The 14,306-nt window shown below is 43.3% G+C and overlaps 7 protein-coding genes across 7 annotated transcripts, besides 14 other annotated features; all 7 read right to left on the bottom strand.

The window, feature by feature from the left end:
* Positions 1 to 111: 111 nt before the first annotated feature.
* Positions 112 to 175: a sequence feature (A-rich).
* A 629-nt stretch (positions 176 to 804) lies between these two features.
* On the bottom strand, positions 805 to 1,209 carry Tb10.70.7890 (hypothetical protein, conserved; the record flags this gene model as incomplete). The annotated part of the gene is made up of 1 exon (XM_817211.1): positions 805 to 1,209. The coding sequence occupies one exon, from the start codon at positions 1,207 to 1,209 to the stop codon at positions 805 to 807; it is 405 nt and encodes a 134-aa protein (XP_822304.1).
* A 311-nt stretch (positions 1,210 to 1,520) lies between these two features.
* On the bottom strand, positions 1,521 to 2,642 carry Tb10.70.7900 (hypothetical protein, conserved; the record flags this gene model as incomplete). Its single annotated transcript, XM_817210.1, has 1 exon — positions 1,521 to 2,642. The coding sequence occupies one exon, from the start codon at positions 2,640 to 2,642 to the stop codon at positions 1,521 to 1,523; it is 1,122 nt and encodes a 373-aa protein (XP_822303.1).
* A 376-nt stretch (positions 2,643 to 3,018) lies between these two features.
* On the bottom strand, positions 3,019 to 5,748 carry Tb10.70.7910 (hypothetical protein, conserved; the record flags this gene model as incomplete). Its single annotated transcript, XM_817209.1, has 1 exon — positions 3,019 to 5,748. The coding sequence occupies one exon, from the start codon at positions 5,746 to 5,748 to the stop codon at positions 3,019 to 3,021; it is 2,730 nt and encodes a 909-aa protein (XP_822302.1).
* A 53-nt stretch (positions 5,749 to 5,801) lies between these two features.
* Positions 5,802 to 5,880: a sequence feature (T-rich).
* Positions 5,881 to 6,057: 177 nt separating this feature from the next.
* Positions 6,058 to 6,078: a sequence feature (AT_rich).
* Positions 6,079 to 6,456: 378 nt separating this feature from the next.
* Positions 6,457 to 6,493: a sequence feature (AT_rich).
* A 113-nt stretch (positions 6,494 to 6,606) lies between these two features.
* Positions 6,607 to 6,633: a sequence feature (AT_rich).
* Positions 6,634 to 6,848: 215 nt separating this feature from the next.
* Positions 6,849 to 6,943: a sequence feature (CT-rich).
* A 17-nt stretch (positions 6,944 to 6,960) lies between these two features.
* On the bottom strand, positions 6,961 to 8,394 carry Tb10.70.7920 (hypothetical protein, conserved; the record flags this gene model as incomplete). Its single annotated transcript, XM_817208.1, has 1 exon — positions 6,961 to 8,394. The coding sequence occupies one exon, from the start codon at positions 8,392 to 8,394 to the stop codon at positions 6,961 to 6,963; it is 1,434 nt and encodes a 477-aa protein (XP_822301.1).
* A 59-nt stretch (positions 8,395 to 8,453) lies between these two features.
* Positions 8,454 to 8,476: a microsatellite.
* A 335-nt stretch (positions 8,477 to 8,811) lies between these two features.
* Positions 8,812 to 8,877: a microsatellite.
* A 580-nt stretch (positions 8,878 to 9,457) lies between these two features.
* Positions 9,458 to 9,485: a sequence feature (AT_rich).
* A 114-nt stretch (positions 9,486 to 9,599) lies between these two features.
* Tb10.70.7940 (hypothetical protein, conserved) lies at positions 9,600 to 10,079 on the bottom strand (the record flags this gene model as incomplete). Its single annotated transcript, XM_817207.1, has 1 exon — positions 9,600 to 10,079. The coding sequence occupies one exon, from the start codon at positions 10,077 to 10,079 to the stop codon at positions 9,600 to 9,602; it is 480 nt and encodes a 159-aa protein (XP_822300.1).
* Positions 10,080 to 10,215: 136 nt separating this feature from the next.
* Positions 10,216 to 10,238: a sequence feature (AT_rich).
* Positions 10,239 to 10,439: 201 nt separating this feature from the next.
* Positions 10,440 to 10,479: a microsatellite.
* Positions 10,480 to 10,681: 202 nt separating this feature from the next.
* Positions 10,682 to 10,719: a sequence feature (T-rich).
* Positions 10,720 to 11,651: 932 nt separating this feature from the next.
* Positions 11,652 to 11,682: a microsatellite.
* Positions 11,683 to 11,693: 11 nt separating this feature from the next.
* Positions 11,694 to 11,785: a sequence feature (CT-rich).
* A 17-nt stretch (positions 11,786 to 11,802) lies between these two features.
* On the bottom strand, positions 11,803 to 12,252 carry Tb10.70.7950 (hypothetical protein, conserved; the record flags this gene model as incomplete). The annotated part of the gene is made up of 1 exon (XM_817206.1): positions 11,803 to 12,252. One exon carries the CDS (start codon positions 12,250 to 12,252, stop codon positions 11,803 to 11,805), a length of 450 nt encoding a protein of 149 aa, XP_822299.1.
* A 536-nt stretch (positions 12,253 to 12,788) lies between these two features.
* Positions 12,789 to 13,817, bottom strand: Tb10.70.7960 (hypothetical protein, conserved; the record flags this gene model as incomplete). The annotated part of the gene is made up of 1 exon (XM_817205.1): positions 12,789 to 13,817. The coding sequence occupies one exon, from the start codon at positions 13,815 to 13,817 to the stop codon at positions 12,789 to 12,791; it is 1,029 nt and encodes a 342-aa protein (XP_822298.1).
* Between the last annotated feature and the right edge of the window lie 489 nt (positions 13,818 to 14,306).

Below are 14,306 nucleotides of genomic sequence, written 5' to 3'. Positions count from 1 at the left end.
AGGTGATGGACCTATACAGGGTTCTCTGTTACTAGTTTTTTTTTTTGAAACGGCAATATTCCCTCTATACTAATAAAAAGAGATGCAAGAGTTTCAATGAATTATTATTAATTTTTTTCTTTTTCTTTTTTGCTCCCGCCCTCCTCCTTTCCTCTCGTTTTTTTTCTCTTCCCTTTGATCAATGGCACCCCTATTTGGTCCTAAATGCCTCTGGCGTCCTCTTTTTTTTTTCTCTGCTGCTTTTCTTTTCTACTTTTATTCACGCCTTCAGAGCTGTGAGTTTTGACTAATGCCTTAACTTGTTCAATTCAGAACAGCAGAATTAAAAGAAACAACAAAGATAAATATGACATGCGCAGTCACCATTTAAAAAGAAAAAAGAAATGGAGGAGTTATCGAAGCAAGGCCAGTTAAAGGTGCAAATTAAGAGGGACCAACACAATTCGTTTGCAGTAACAACAACTATAATAAAGATAACAACGCTGCAGATAGTTGATTATTTCCTCCCAAACCGCCCCTGCATTTCCATATGGGGGAAAATGCATAAAAGGGCCGATACCAACAGTTGCAAGTGGAAAGAGAACGTTAAGAAAGGCAAGACGGTGGTAAAAATGCGAATGCGAAAGAATGTTTCCCACACAATGATCTAAAAACACCAAACAACAGCAACACACACACAAAAAATAAACATATATATATATACGCACAGGCAGTTCCCTCCACATACGAATGAGCGGCAGCGCACCGCTTTATTCACCAACACAAAATATTAACCGCTGCTGTTCACAACACACTGCCCCTCTCTCAAAGAGTTGCATCCGTAGCAGTTAAGCAATTTGAAGGAATTCTCGTAAAGTATTCCCTCTTATTTCCACCAAGTGCTCGTAGAACCCGCAACCAACGCTCATCATCCATTTGATGGTGCAGCGTGTCATCCAGAAATATCATTCGAGCATTTTGTAAAACTTTTTCTAACGCCTGTCGGGCGTCTTGTGTGCACTTCATAAGTTCCCTGCAAGACTCGCATGGAAGGGGATGACTATTTGCCGGTTGGTTCTGTTTTAAACCCTGAACCCGCTGCTGTGCAGGCACCGTCGCCTTTGCGTTGTTTAAATTCTTTCCATATGGTGCTCCTGCAGGTCTCTTATCTCTGCTTGAAGGTGCCGCTGGTGGAATAATGGCACGCGGGGTAAAGCCTCGGTTGGACATGACTAATTTTCTAAAGAGTTTTTTTTTAAAAAAAAGTAAGGAATTGGCATAAACAACAAAAAAAAAAGCAGAACGAAAAAATACAACGGTAGTCGAGAATATGGACGGGTGAAGTGTCACAAGGGGGAGAGACAAAGCCAAACAATTAGCATTAATAATAATAATAATACCGTGCGAACACAAACACACGTGGAGGAATCCCTGGATGAGGAAATTTCGTGGAAACCAAGTGTGGAGAAACTGAGTTGTGTAATTATTCGATCCGTGAAAGACAAAACAAAAAAATATTAGTAAAGACTACGCATCCTAGACTAATCTGTTGATGCGTCGTATGGGCGCAACCTCTTGAAATTACTGTCAATCATTTTTGTGAAACCCGACTGGAATGCCTCGGCCCATGCCGCTTCGTTCTCCGCGTAGTACTCGGCAAGTTTCCGCCACGTACTATTCTTCAAAATGGCATCCACCTCGCTCCTATTGAAAACGCACTGTTTTTTTTTTCCTCTCTTGCCAGTGCTGGCATAAACACATACAAAGTTCTTCGGTAGGCGACGTATTTCTTTATTTTCCTCCGTCCTAGGAACTTCAAGATCGAAGAAACGCTTCTCATTTGACAACAAAAACTTATAATACTCATTACTTAGCTTGTAACGGCTCCCGATATGTGTGGCACCGTCCAAGCCACTCACGTGTTCGTGAAATTCACCAACACTGTGGCATGCTAACAACGCTACGCACTCAGCATCAGTGAGATCACATAACCCCTTAAGTAAACTCTGCACACCTGAGGCCTCTACGGGGAATTTCTCATCATTTCTTCGCCTCCGCGGTGGGGCCTCATCGGTGTCATTTCGTCCCCAACGCCACGCATTTTCAATAGATTCAGAAGGGGCCTTTAAGAACTTTAATGCAGCCACAGCTACCAGCGATGCGGCGTCTTCAGTTGAAATGTGATACATTGTCCCAAGCTGCTGAAATACTCCGGCGATGTCTTCAAGGCCACGGGCAACGGCGCAAGACTCATCAAAGGAGTCAGTTGTAAGTCCTGCTCTGCGCGCAGCAAGAAGAAACGCAACACGAACACCCATTGCTGCCAGGTCAGGACGGAATTCAAATGTTTTGGAAATATTTGAAAGCACATCCGACTTCTTAAAAGGTGGTTTCAGTGCAGTTTCATCAACCTCCGTAAGGTGACCCGCTGCTGAACCCCCCGCTAAACAGCCGACGCACATAAGAATTAACCATTTGTGGTTCATGTGTTCCCGTGATTTGTATGGATTCGCACTTTGCAACTGCTGTTGGTCGTTGCGGCCATCGCCAATATCCCCGTGTGCCTTAAAACCAGCTCTCGGAACCCCCGGCTTTCCGGCTGCGTAAAACCGGGTGTGAAAGCTGAAGGAAGCAAGAGATGCCCTAAAAGATGCTACCCGCATATGGACGGTTTAATGGTCCGTAACGCCCTAATCTGAATGCACCTTACGCCTCAACGCGTGTGACCGCACACACACACAAAAAAAAGCACGTTAATTAATTATATTTACAAATGCTACTGTAAGTCTTTACATTAGGAAACAGTTTCCACCAACCAAGAAAACGAGGAAAAAGAAAAAAAAGAGGAATATGCGGGGGAGAAAGTGGCAGTAAAGGATGAGGAACAGCGTAGAGAGCGCCCCCCTCCCCTGACACACACACACACAAAAAAAAAAAATCGAATCAAGGAATCGAATACGGTAACATTCCCCTCACTGTGGGATTGGAACTGCCTTTGACGCCGAACACCTACGAAGGGCAAATATGAACTTTTAGAACTCAATCAGCATCTTCAGCAACTCTGTCAAAGAACTCGTCACATGTGTCGAGTATTTCATTTAACATTTCGTCACCGCCTTTCTTCGATGAAAGCGAAAGAAGGCCTTCCACCTTCAGGGCAAAGTTACGCATTCCAGTGAGGCAACATTTTCGCACAAGACTGCGAAGGGGACACGCCACCAAGACACCGAGAATTGTTTCCCACACTTTCAGCAAGTCTGATGAGGCTGACGACAAAATATCAAATATGCGACACATAACGGGTGGTACAGTTCTCATTTCACTTTCATGAGCAACATTCTCGCACTCCAACTGAACACGAAGAAGGACAACAGAGAAGTCGAGAACTGTTGTTATAGTTTTCCCCGCCTCTCGCACTGTCGCTGGGGTAAAACGCGGTTTTGAAGCCAACTCCTGCAGTTGGCTTCGGAGGCGATTAGAAGCAACGTGGATGCTGTTCACTGTAGCAAAGAGTGTAGCCTCAACCTCTCGCATACCCGGACACGCGGCCAGCGCCTCAATTAGTTGTACACACGCCCAGAAAAATGTAGCATAATTTGAGTCTGCAGTGAGGCAGTTCAAAAATAGCATCAGCGGTTCCTGAGCAAGCCAGCCAAATATGCCGCTCTCACCATTTCTGAGACATTGGTCTTGATATTTGTTCACCGCAGCAATTACTCCTTTGTAGTTTTCGATCCCTAAACTTCGAATCTCCATTTGCACTTCGACTGCCCTCTTCGCGCTCAGCAAATCAGATACAAAAAGTTCCTCATGTCTTCCTGCTTGGCGTACCGGCATCCCTGCCGTAACAAGTGGCTCCTGAACCACTATGAGCAAACGTTTCGCAAGCGCATCGGCTACAGCAGTACCATCAGGTTCAATCACCAACGAAAGCAACGTTGACACAAATTTTTGACCTTCAGCAACGTTCACTTCCAACAATTTCTTTGCGATGCTGCATGCCGTATTGGCATCTATAAGACTAATATTCCCACCATTAGCAATGAAATACTGCAATCCACCAACGACGCTTCCAATACACCCGGAAGCAATATTGTTATGCAAAAGCAAATTCAATTGCAACGCCTCCAGTTTTGTAACATCTTGCTTGGCGGGCTTCTGAAGATCTCGTATATTTTCAGACAGAAGTGATGGAAAGAGCCACTGACTCGAACGGACAAGTGCATCTTCAAAAGCTACAATTACTTGCGACTGCGACAAAGCCGCCACACCTAATTCACGCTTGCACTTCTCCTCCGCTTCAAAACTCTCAACCTTCGCCCTGTAGTCAAATTTCGGAAGCATTTTGACGTCCAGGAGACCCGCTAACCTCATTGCCATCGTAATCTCCTTTCTCGCAAAGCGCTTTGTAGCGCAATCGACAATCACTTCATATGCCTCACGTAACCGACGGGAATACAGGAGACCCACACCATATTTTTCACGTTCCATTAGTTCTGTCGCCTCATTTGCCGCGGTTTTATCCTCTTGTCTACGACCAGATGGTTTGGAAAGGCGCTCAGTGACTGGCACGGCTAACGTTGCCATGGCCTCCTGCGCAAGACCTGTGAGAGTCAATTCACCACCACATGTAACACCAATAACATGTTGCTCCACAGACCATGGAGTTGTAATAAGATCAAAAACGGGGCACTTGTATTGCGCACGACCCACGCGATAGGTTGGAAGAGAGCGAAGATTCCACAAAACCACCGATCCGTCAACCCCACCCGTGGCAATAATGTCTGAATGAAGCTTCAAATACTTTAGAGACATGATATCGCCGTGCAACGAGGGGATGGTTCGGACGGCAGTGCTCGGATACCGGCAATCAAATACAGAAATGATACCGTCAGAAGATGCCGTAGCAAGAGCAAATGGAAGCAATGTGTTAAAGTCGGCACACCGAGCCATACATCCTCGACGGGCCGGAAGGGATAATTTGGAGGTGGATCCCTCTTTGGTGCGAATGTCTGTGAATACAAGACTACCACTGTAGCTTCCAGTGAGTACAACAGAGTCACTGTTTGGAACCCATTGTGCAAACAAAAGAGGCTCCTGCTCATTTGGACTATTTTTACTGCTGTCTACACTGGGAACCCACGTATGTACAGGTTGTGTAGCTCCCTTTACATCCCACACCATTGCGCGACTATCACATACCGCCACCACACTTGAGGAACAGACGGCTGCGTTACTGCGCACACACCGAACAAGAGTTGACACGGCATGTTTGCTTGGTGGCACAACTATGTCTCCAACAGGAGTTTGCTCTTCACTACATACGAGGCAAGTGCGACGCTGCAATTCTCCATCAGAATCCTCAACAGTTTGTGGACTAACATCTGCTACAACAATGCGACCACGACTAGTTCCAACCAAAAGGGATCCCTCACACCATTCCACGCTGCTCAAAGGTTCGGTTGATGGCAAATTCAACCACTGCATCTTTGACATACCACTAAGTTTTGCCTCCGCACTTTCCATTGTTAAGAGCCCAACGCAAGCGCCTGAAGTGGATAATGGATTTAAACCAATAGCCAATACATTTTCCCTGTGGTGTGCTGCCAACTGAGCTGTGCTGAAAACTTTGGCCGTGGTAGCAGGTGGGAGAATATCACTGTGTGCAATTATACTCGGGTGATTGCGCAAGAGGCCTCTCAGTTGTACCTCCTTACGCCAAGCTGATGTGGATACATAAAGTGGCACTTGAATAATACTTTCGTTCATAGAGAAACAAGAATTCTCCTACAGGCACTAAAAAGGAAACCAAGCCCAAGTGCAATACAATAATGAAAAAAAAACAAAAAGAAAAAAAAGTGCAAAGGTAACACGAAACACAAAAACAAAAAAAAGGATAAAGTAGGGCAACAACATAGCAAAAAAGGTCGGGTTAAAGAGGGACTACGAGAAGATGCATGGTATATGCAAAAACCTTTAATACACTGGCATTTCACTTCTGAAAATTGTTCGAAACAAATATACGTCACCAATTCCCCAGAAAAATAAAAAAAGGAAGGTTGAAGAAAAACAAACAACATTTAAAAAATAAAAAAAAAAGACCGCTCGCCACAACCGAACGAAAGTTGTGGCTGAGTTTTTCAAACAAAAAAATTGAAGAGGCAACTGGCCTTTAAAAACTTGTAATTCATTATTATCATCCCTCCCACTGTTTTTCTCTTCCTCCCCTCCCCTCTTTTTATAACAAAATATATGTTTGTGTTTGTGTGTTTGTGCATCTACAAACTGAGATGCCCAACTCATACTTTAGCCACGTGATAGCCAAACATCACCTCACTCCACTACCTCCCGTCATATTCCTTTTTCCCCCTTGTTTTTAACATATTATTTTTTTTTGGGGGGGAGGGGGGAATTTGAAAGTAAAACGAATAAAACGAAAAAAATATAAATATATCATGAACAAAAGAAATCAAATAGATAAAAAATATATATCTACTTATTTAAAATAAAATTACAACCTCCCACCCACCCATACCAAAAACAGTGGAAAGAAGATATAGGTATAACCTCAGCAATAAATCTCCTCACCATATTACAAAACTACCCACCTTCGACTTCACCCGAATCATAATAATATTAATAATTATAAAATAAGCACACGTGTGCACACCCAATTACGTCTTCAAATCACCCGCTCAACAACTGGAAAAAAAACGTTTTTGTGTTTGCTCCTTCGCTTCCATACCAGTCCAATATTCGATGAAGGTCACATGTTCCTTTTCTCTAAACATCCATTTTCGTCTTTCCAAAGGTAAACCGTAAAGCAGTGAAGTGAAGGGAGTTCAGATGATATAAAGTGGGCGAATTGTGAAAGAAACGCAACAGAAAGAGAGAGAGAGAAAGGAGAAAAGAGAAAAGGAGAACAACAGACAGTGGAGAAAAAAAGACAAAAAAAAACAAAAAAGATTGACACACTCAATACTACATTCGCACAGAGTGACTGCGCCGCCACCTCGCGGGCCTTCGGTTTCGCTGGATCTCCTCTACAAGTTCCAACATCGACTGCTGCGCCACCTGCCGGAAATGTGTGATAAACAAAAGAAGAGAAGCAGCCGCCAGTGGTAGAAGAGAAAATCCACGAAAATCCGTCCAAAACAACGAAAGGGGGAAAATTGATGCGAGGAGAAGAGAAACTCCGGTCAATAGATCTCGCATTTGGCGCTTCATGTAGAAATCGAGTAGCAATAACGTAGAAAGAATGGGAAGACTAGCAAGCAGAGGAAATACAGCAACAAGCAAATATGTACGACCGCCATATTGAATGTATTGCAGAAGAGAATATAAAGCCACAGCGCAGCAAAATGGGAACGCATGAGGGATATTCAAAATGAGCGACATGACCACTTTCATAGGTCTGAGAACTACATGCGGTGATCTTAACAATTCACCCCATTTGCTAGGAGAGAAGCAAGACAAAACGACGTACAATTGCCAACTGAGGAGGAAAAGGAGCGGCGTGGCCCCACACCACATCCAACTGAACTTTTCCTCACGGGTTAAATTGATGTGCACCAACAAGGTTGGGAGAACTAAAGTGAAGAGGCCTATCAGCAGTATAGCAGTTGAAGTAAGTATCAACGGCTTATTCTTTCGCAGACGCGGAAAGAGTGGGGTGGGTTCAAAGTGCGCTTCCATCACAATGTTTGCAATGATGATGGTAAAAATACCCCAGTACGTTGCCCACAAGAAAGAGAGTGCGGCATAAGTTGTGAATACTCCCCCCAATTTGATTCCCTCAAGGACGCAAACTGTGACGAATAGAAACATGGAGAAGAGCAAAAGTGTGCCTGACAGCATCATTCCCAGCACAAGCACACGTATTTGTCTAACATAAGTATGATAACTTCGTCTCTCGTCGAAAAGCCTCACATCTTCTATGGCCCGACGCAAAGACTGGTTGGTCATTAGAGTTGGCAGTTCCATTGCATCGCGAGAATTTGAAACAGTGCCAAAATCATCAGCATCATCAATAATGGGATTCGAAACACTTCGCATTCGCAGGTTTGTTTTGTCTTCGGGAACGGCTTGCGCCCGCAGCACAAGCGGATATGCCACAAACACCTTTTTAGCCATAAATGCCCACATGACGGGATGTTGACACGCACAATACCACGACCGACACACGCTGGAAAGTATACCCACCCACGCAAAACAAAATCCATCACTTCTAATAACTTCCATGAAAATTTCTTGAAGAATTACGGTGGGCAGCCGCTGCACCCAAAACTCCATCCGTGAGCGGTCAGTCGTTCTTACATTTTTATCCACACCATTTTTGGTGTGGAAATAAAAGTTCGCCAAAAAGGTGAGTGAAGAACTTGTGTTCATGTCACAAGGGAACCCCACGGAAGTCATGCGGCCGACACCACCTCGTGGCCGCGTCCAAATCAACAATGGCCAGAAGGTTTTGGCAGAAGAAAGAAAAAAAGAAAGAAAGCAACAACAATAACAATAACAGCAAAGAATCGCCGTACACGTGGAAAAGTGGACGAAAATCTTCCACTAACCTACAAAGTGAGGACAAGAAAAAAAAACAGGAAAGAAAAGAGAAAATATCCAAGAGGATTACAATATTTAAAAAAAAAGAATACCAAACGTTGTTTACTCAAGAAAGTGGTGGTAAGCACCAATCAGAAACTTTGATTGATCAATGCACAGCATTCCCTCACCACGGCACCACTGAGATGGTTCAACGTGAGGAGTTTCATGCAAGCATAATATAAGTCAAATATGTGCACCTTCATTCCCCACACATGTGACTTGATCATTAAAACATATTTATCTCTACATATCTATATGTGTGAACGTATATGTGCATATATATAAATATAAATATATTCGTACGTTTATGTTTGAAGGCGAAACCGCCAATGAAGCGCTGAAGGACTCCAACACCAAGTGTCAAAGACGCACAAACGGATCACGCGGCAATGCGTCTAAAACAAATCATAGTTGTAAACCGCAGCATCCACCACTGGCTTCCAACAAGTTTTTAAAAAAAAAAACTCCACCACCTTCTTACTCCTCTTTTTCGATCAGGGCGTATCGTCTGAAGAATGATATTGTTGGACGTGGCATTAGCGTTAGAAAACAATTTAAAAAAAACGGTAGAAAAGGAGGAACCACAGAGAATCTTATAATATCTTCTTTGCATTGTGTTCTATAATAATACACACAATTGCTCCATGAAAAAAAAAAAACTTATAACCATACACGCCATTGTAGGTGTATGTCATATGTTGGTAACGCAGTAATTATGTAGAGCCCGCTGTCGTTCACTCATGATCTGATATTGGCATTGAAAATTGTTGCCTTAACATAATTAACTGCTCTCATATGATAAACTCTCCCCAGACAAAACACATACATACACATGTTCTCACTGCCCCCACTTCAGCAAGAATTGTTGATCATCTTCTTTTTTTTTAAAAAAAAAAAGAATATTTCGCTCCCTCCATCCCGCTCTCTCTTTCTCTCTTTAAAGGGGGAAAAGTGAAAAAGAAAAGAAAAGGAATGTATTGAAATGGGGGAAAGGAACCAACTGATATGACTACACTTAACTAAATATCTTCACACACTGGGCAAAATCCAACATCAGCATTACTTAACTCTCGCACAGCAGAAGATGTGTTGCTATTGCGCAGTGATTTACGGGCGTCAACAACATCCCAATGATTTCCACAACTGGGACACTCAAACCCGCGTGTCGCTGAAGTTGTAACGGGTGGCATTGTTTTGGGTCGTAACTCCGGTAAGAAACATGTTGCGGGCGCTTCACTAATATCCAGAGCGGCATTTCCATCCGTTGACGGGGTGGCAATTGTTTCTTCACAAAATAAAGTAAAAGTAGCACTGAGTTTACGCCTTTGCTCAGCCCTTTTCTGAACAATTTCCTGCCAGTTATGAGGCAAATGAAGGGATGACGAAAGTACATCGTGAACATCTTGTGACTCAGCTCCCTCAATAGTTGAAGCGATTAGCTCCGCCACTGTGTTTAACGCCTCCTTTCGTTCCTGATCAAATTCAAAAGACTCCAACATCTCAATGAAGCGGATGAGCAAAAGAGGGGGAAAAGAGGGGAGCCAGCGGGATTTTTATGTTTTACTTCCTTTTTTCACTACCTTAACCTACTTCACACTCCCACACTCCCCTTTTTAGTGGTATTGTCAACAGAACTAAAAATATATATATATATAAAAGTGAGAAGGAAAGAAACTACAAGTATGTTCACAGCTACAAAATATACCACACTGCATAAAACATGCACAAAGGCAAGCACACACATATGAAATACAAGTACCTAAAGTTCACGACTAAACACGAGAACATAGCAATGAGAGAGAATGGATTAAATATTGCGTATGGAAGGGTTTCTGCGCATACAAATTCGTCACAATAAGATATACGCGCACACACACTTACACATACACATACACATACTTCAAAAAAAAAAAACAGCATTGGAAAAGAGTGTTGTGTAGTCATCTTGATTTCTCTTCCTTTTTCTTTTCCTCCTCAGCCCCATAGACCTTCCCTTCATCACACTTTCACCGTACATAATTCCCCTACGTAAAATCGCATAACGAGGCAGCAGAAACAGATATACGAATTCGCATGTGCACCAATTCGCTCGATGAGGTTTAAAAAAAAAAAAGAAAGAAAAGAAAAGGAAGAAGGAAACTGGGAAATAGTGGCGGTGTCGAAAGGTTCCCAAACACGTTCATACACATATAAGAACTTCAATGTATTTTTTCCTCCTTCTTTTCTCTAAAACAAACACAAACATAAACACGTATGCGTAGACAAACCCACACGGTGAGTACAAATTTCATCTCCCACTCAACATTCAGAAGCAGCAGAGTATTAATCACAAAAGGACGAAACAAAAATAGTACGAACAAAGGCGAAATATGTCACCGTGGTGGCGCAAAAGAAGCTCCCACAGGTATTGTAAAATACTGCCAAAACAAACCACGGGTGTGGAAAAAGATACAATCAACAATATATAAAAAAAAAAGAAAGAAAGCAGTAAAGCAGTAAAGCTGTATGCAATATTTGGGGGGAATGAAATGCCGGGAGGTGATGGTAACATCCCCTTCTCTACAGAATATGTACACACATATGCAGAAATAAACTTTTTCTCCACACTTTCACCTCACGCACTCTTTTCACCTTAGCTGATTCCGTTGAGCTTCAACAGTTCTTCTTTTCTTCCCCCCCCGTCCCCCTGCTCTTTTCTTTTGTTTATGTGTGTTTCCTCTTGATATTTTCACTTCACACATTTCCTCTCGCTTTTTTTTTCTGTGCCAGTGCGGACGTGCCCATTTTCATTTCTGTAATTGTTCCGCATCCTTTCCCTCTTCCTTTTCTTTTCTTTACTGACACCCATTCACAAACACACACAGAGGAAAGAGGGACAAAACAATGAAACACTCACTTTAATATTATCCATGAGTGACAGGGCGCCATTTCTCCACTATTGTTACTTTTTTTTTCCTTTAGTACTCCCGCACACCTTATGAAATATAGAGTTAAACCCTAATCACCTGTGCAGGAAGTTTGTTACAACCCATTAAAACGTAATGGTGATGGTAACATATTTGGAGAGATGGTATATATATATATATATATATGTATATATATGAAAAACAAGCAAGTAAAGAGAAGAAAAGGAGAGAAGCGCAAAGGAAAAGAAGAGACGGATGACGATGGAAGAGGAGGGGACAAACAAAAAAAAAGCAATGAACCATCTGAGCATATTTTCTACAGCATGGTGCAACAACCACTATCATGGGAAGCATTATCACGCCTTCCTCCACCTGCGCTGCCATCTCTTTGTCTGCCTTGACTTTGATTGCTCTGAAAAACTAGATGCATCAGAACTGATTTCTGATCCTCATCTGCTCGGCCGCTCCCTTCAGCACTTGGGTTAATGCTACACTCGCTTAATTCTGTAGCCGTCAGGACAGAGCGAATTTGGGTATCATCTGAGAGGAGGTTTCCAGTTTTAAGGACTCTCATTTCAGTTTTCTCAACAACTTCTTTCATTTCTGACATATTTTCTGGCCACTGCGTACGAATCAATTGCTTTAGGTGAGCTGTTGTTGTGGGTGCCCCATTTTCATCCTCAAGAGGGAAGTTAAGTTGAACCTGCTTGCCAGAGTAGGACGGAGGACAGGCGCCTGTAAGAATAAAGCGAATGCGCACGGACATGTCGTTTCCTTGAACTTTGATGTGTGTAACTCCGTAAGGTAAATGAGTGCTTCAATATTTCTTTTTTATATTTCTCTCTCCCCCTCTCCCTCTCTCTATATATATAACGGACTGTTTTTTTTTGTTTTTTTTGCTTTTTACCGGCCCTCCTAAAGCACTATTGCTTACGGTACAGCAGCGTGCAGCTTTTGACAGTATTATCTTGCAACCAGAGGAAGGGTAAACAACAGTAAGTCAATAATACATATTCGCATGCGGATGGCTTAAGCGAATCGACCACGTACATTACGTGCACTGAAGGTAACAAAAAAAGTAAAAGCGCATGTGTCCATGCAACGATACCACCAACCAAAAAGAGAAGAAATCCAAGGGACCAAACACGGCACAAGATTGCACATCCATGCACAAAATATAACCTTAGGAGCTGTAGCACATTGCCATTTCGCATCCTTCCAAACTAAAACGCTACCGCCTGGTTAAAACGTCCCATGAAACCCCCCCCCCCCTTCCCTCCGTAAGAGAGCAAACACACCTCACTAATATGCAGTTCCACAAACCTCTGCGTTATGTGTTGGAGTTGGAGCGTCCACGAAGGAAGCCGCGGGTCTTTGTGCAGGGCCGTTGTAATCATACGGAAACATCCCATTATATTTTGCCCATGGCTGCCGACGAGCTTTTTGATAAACTGTTCCCACCAACTCTTTGCCACTCCTCACACGGTTTTGTACCTGCTCAGAAATCATCTGCTTACGACTAATAAATTTCGCCTCGGTACGATGCCAACCCCATAATGCCCACATGTCACGAGGCATCGGAGAAGCGCCTTCCTCATTAACTGACAGGTATCCGACCTTCGCTTTGAAGGAACCGAGTCGCTCCAATTGGTCCATCCACATTTGAAATTCAGTGTCGAGACGCATTACAGCACTAATGGCACCTGTTTTGATACCTTCACGGAAAAAAGCCTCCGCCTGATCCCGAGGTTTTCCTGTAAGGCGCGCACCCAACATCATGTTGACGTAAGATTGTGCGTTTGGCTCAAGGCCAAGGCCGCGCATCTCTGCTAATAATTGCTCGCAGCGGGGGAAATCTTTTGCAAATGCAGCCGCTTGCATCACCGCGTTGTAAATATAATGATCGGCACCAAAACGCTTAAGGTGGTGACGAAAAATATCATCAACGAGCACCATGTTGGTCCCAGGATCCTGCTCGACCAGTGGAAGTAAATGAATAATTGTCTTTTCATTATGCAACCTCGTCCAAAAGGTCTCGTCGCAGTTTTGTTTGTAAATACGATATGCTGCTTGTGGTGTAAGCTCAAAGTTATCACCAGCATTGTAGAAACCAATTTCTTTTGGCCATTTGACGTAACCGAGGAGGTGGAACTGCCTCTCTTGCCAACTGTTTGGGTGCCTTCGAGGGAATGCGAGGTGAAGTGGAACAAACTGCTCGAGCGTACGTTCCGACATTTTTGGGCGCCACGCGAGATTTTTCCCACCACGGCGTGTACGACCGGGATTATGAGTCCAACCCTTTTTCAGCAGTAAATCACTACGGCGGAGCATAGTAGTATTTCCACTTCAAAGACTCCTCTCGCCACAGTGCGTATGCAAAATAACCAAAGTGAATAATAATAATCAAAATTAGAAGAAAACAGAAAACAAACCGTTGTAAATTACATAAAAAGAAGGGGAACGGGCCAAAAGAAAAAAAAAAAGAGGAGCAGAAGAAACAAAAATGCTGCGCGACGACACAGTTTCAAAGGTACGCAAATAGAGAGAGGGGGGTAAGACGAATAAAACGAGCAAAATGGGATTAGGGATGATAAACGACGGAGGAAAACGAAAAAGTAAAAGGAAACGTTCATCCGGCCCTTGACACATAGATATTCCACACGTCTAACACCCCTCCCCAGCAAAAACTTTCCAGGTCTTTCAGCGCATATCTGACCACGGTGCACAGGCGAGCTAAGGAAATGCACCAACAGCTGCTACTGGGCAGCAAATGCAACACAAAACTTTCATTCCCCCCCCCCCCAAGGGTGTGAAGCGCGG

This window comes from Trypanosoma brucei, chromosome 10 (assembly GCF_000002445.2).
Source record: "Trypanosoma brucei brucei TREU927 chromosome 10, whole genome shotgun sequence".
Classification (NCBI taxonomy): domain Eukaryota; phylum Euglenozoa; class Kinetoplastea; order Trypanosomatida; family Trypanosomatidae; genus Trypanosoma; species Trypanosoma brucei.
Note: the sequence above shows the minus strand (reverse complement) of the source record. Positions and strands in the feature narration are given on the sequence as shown.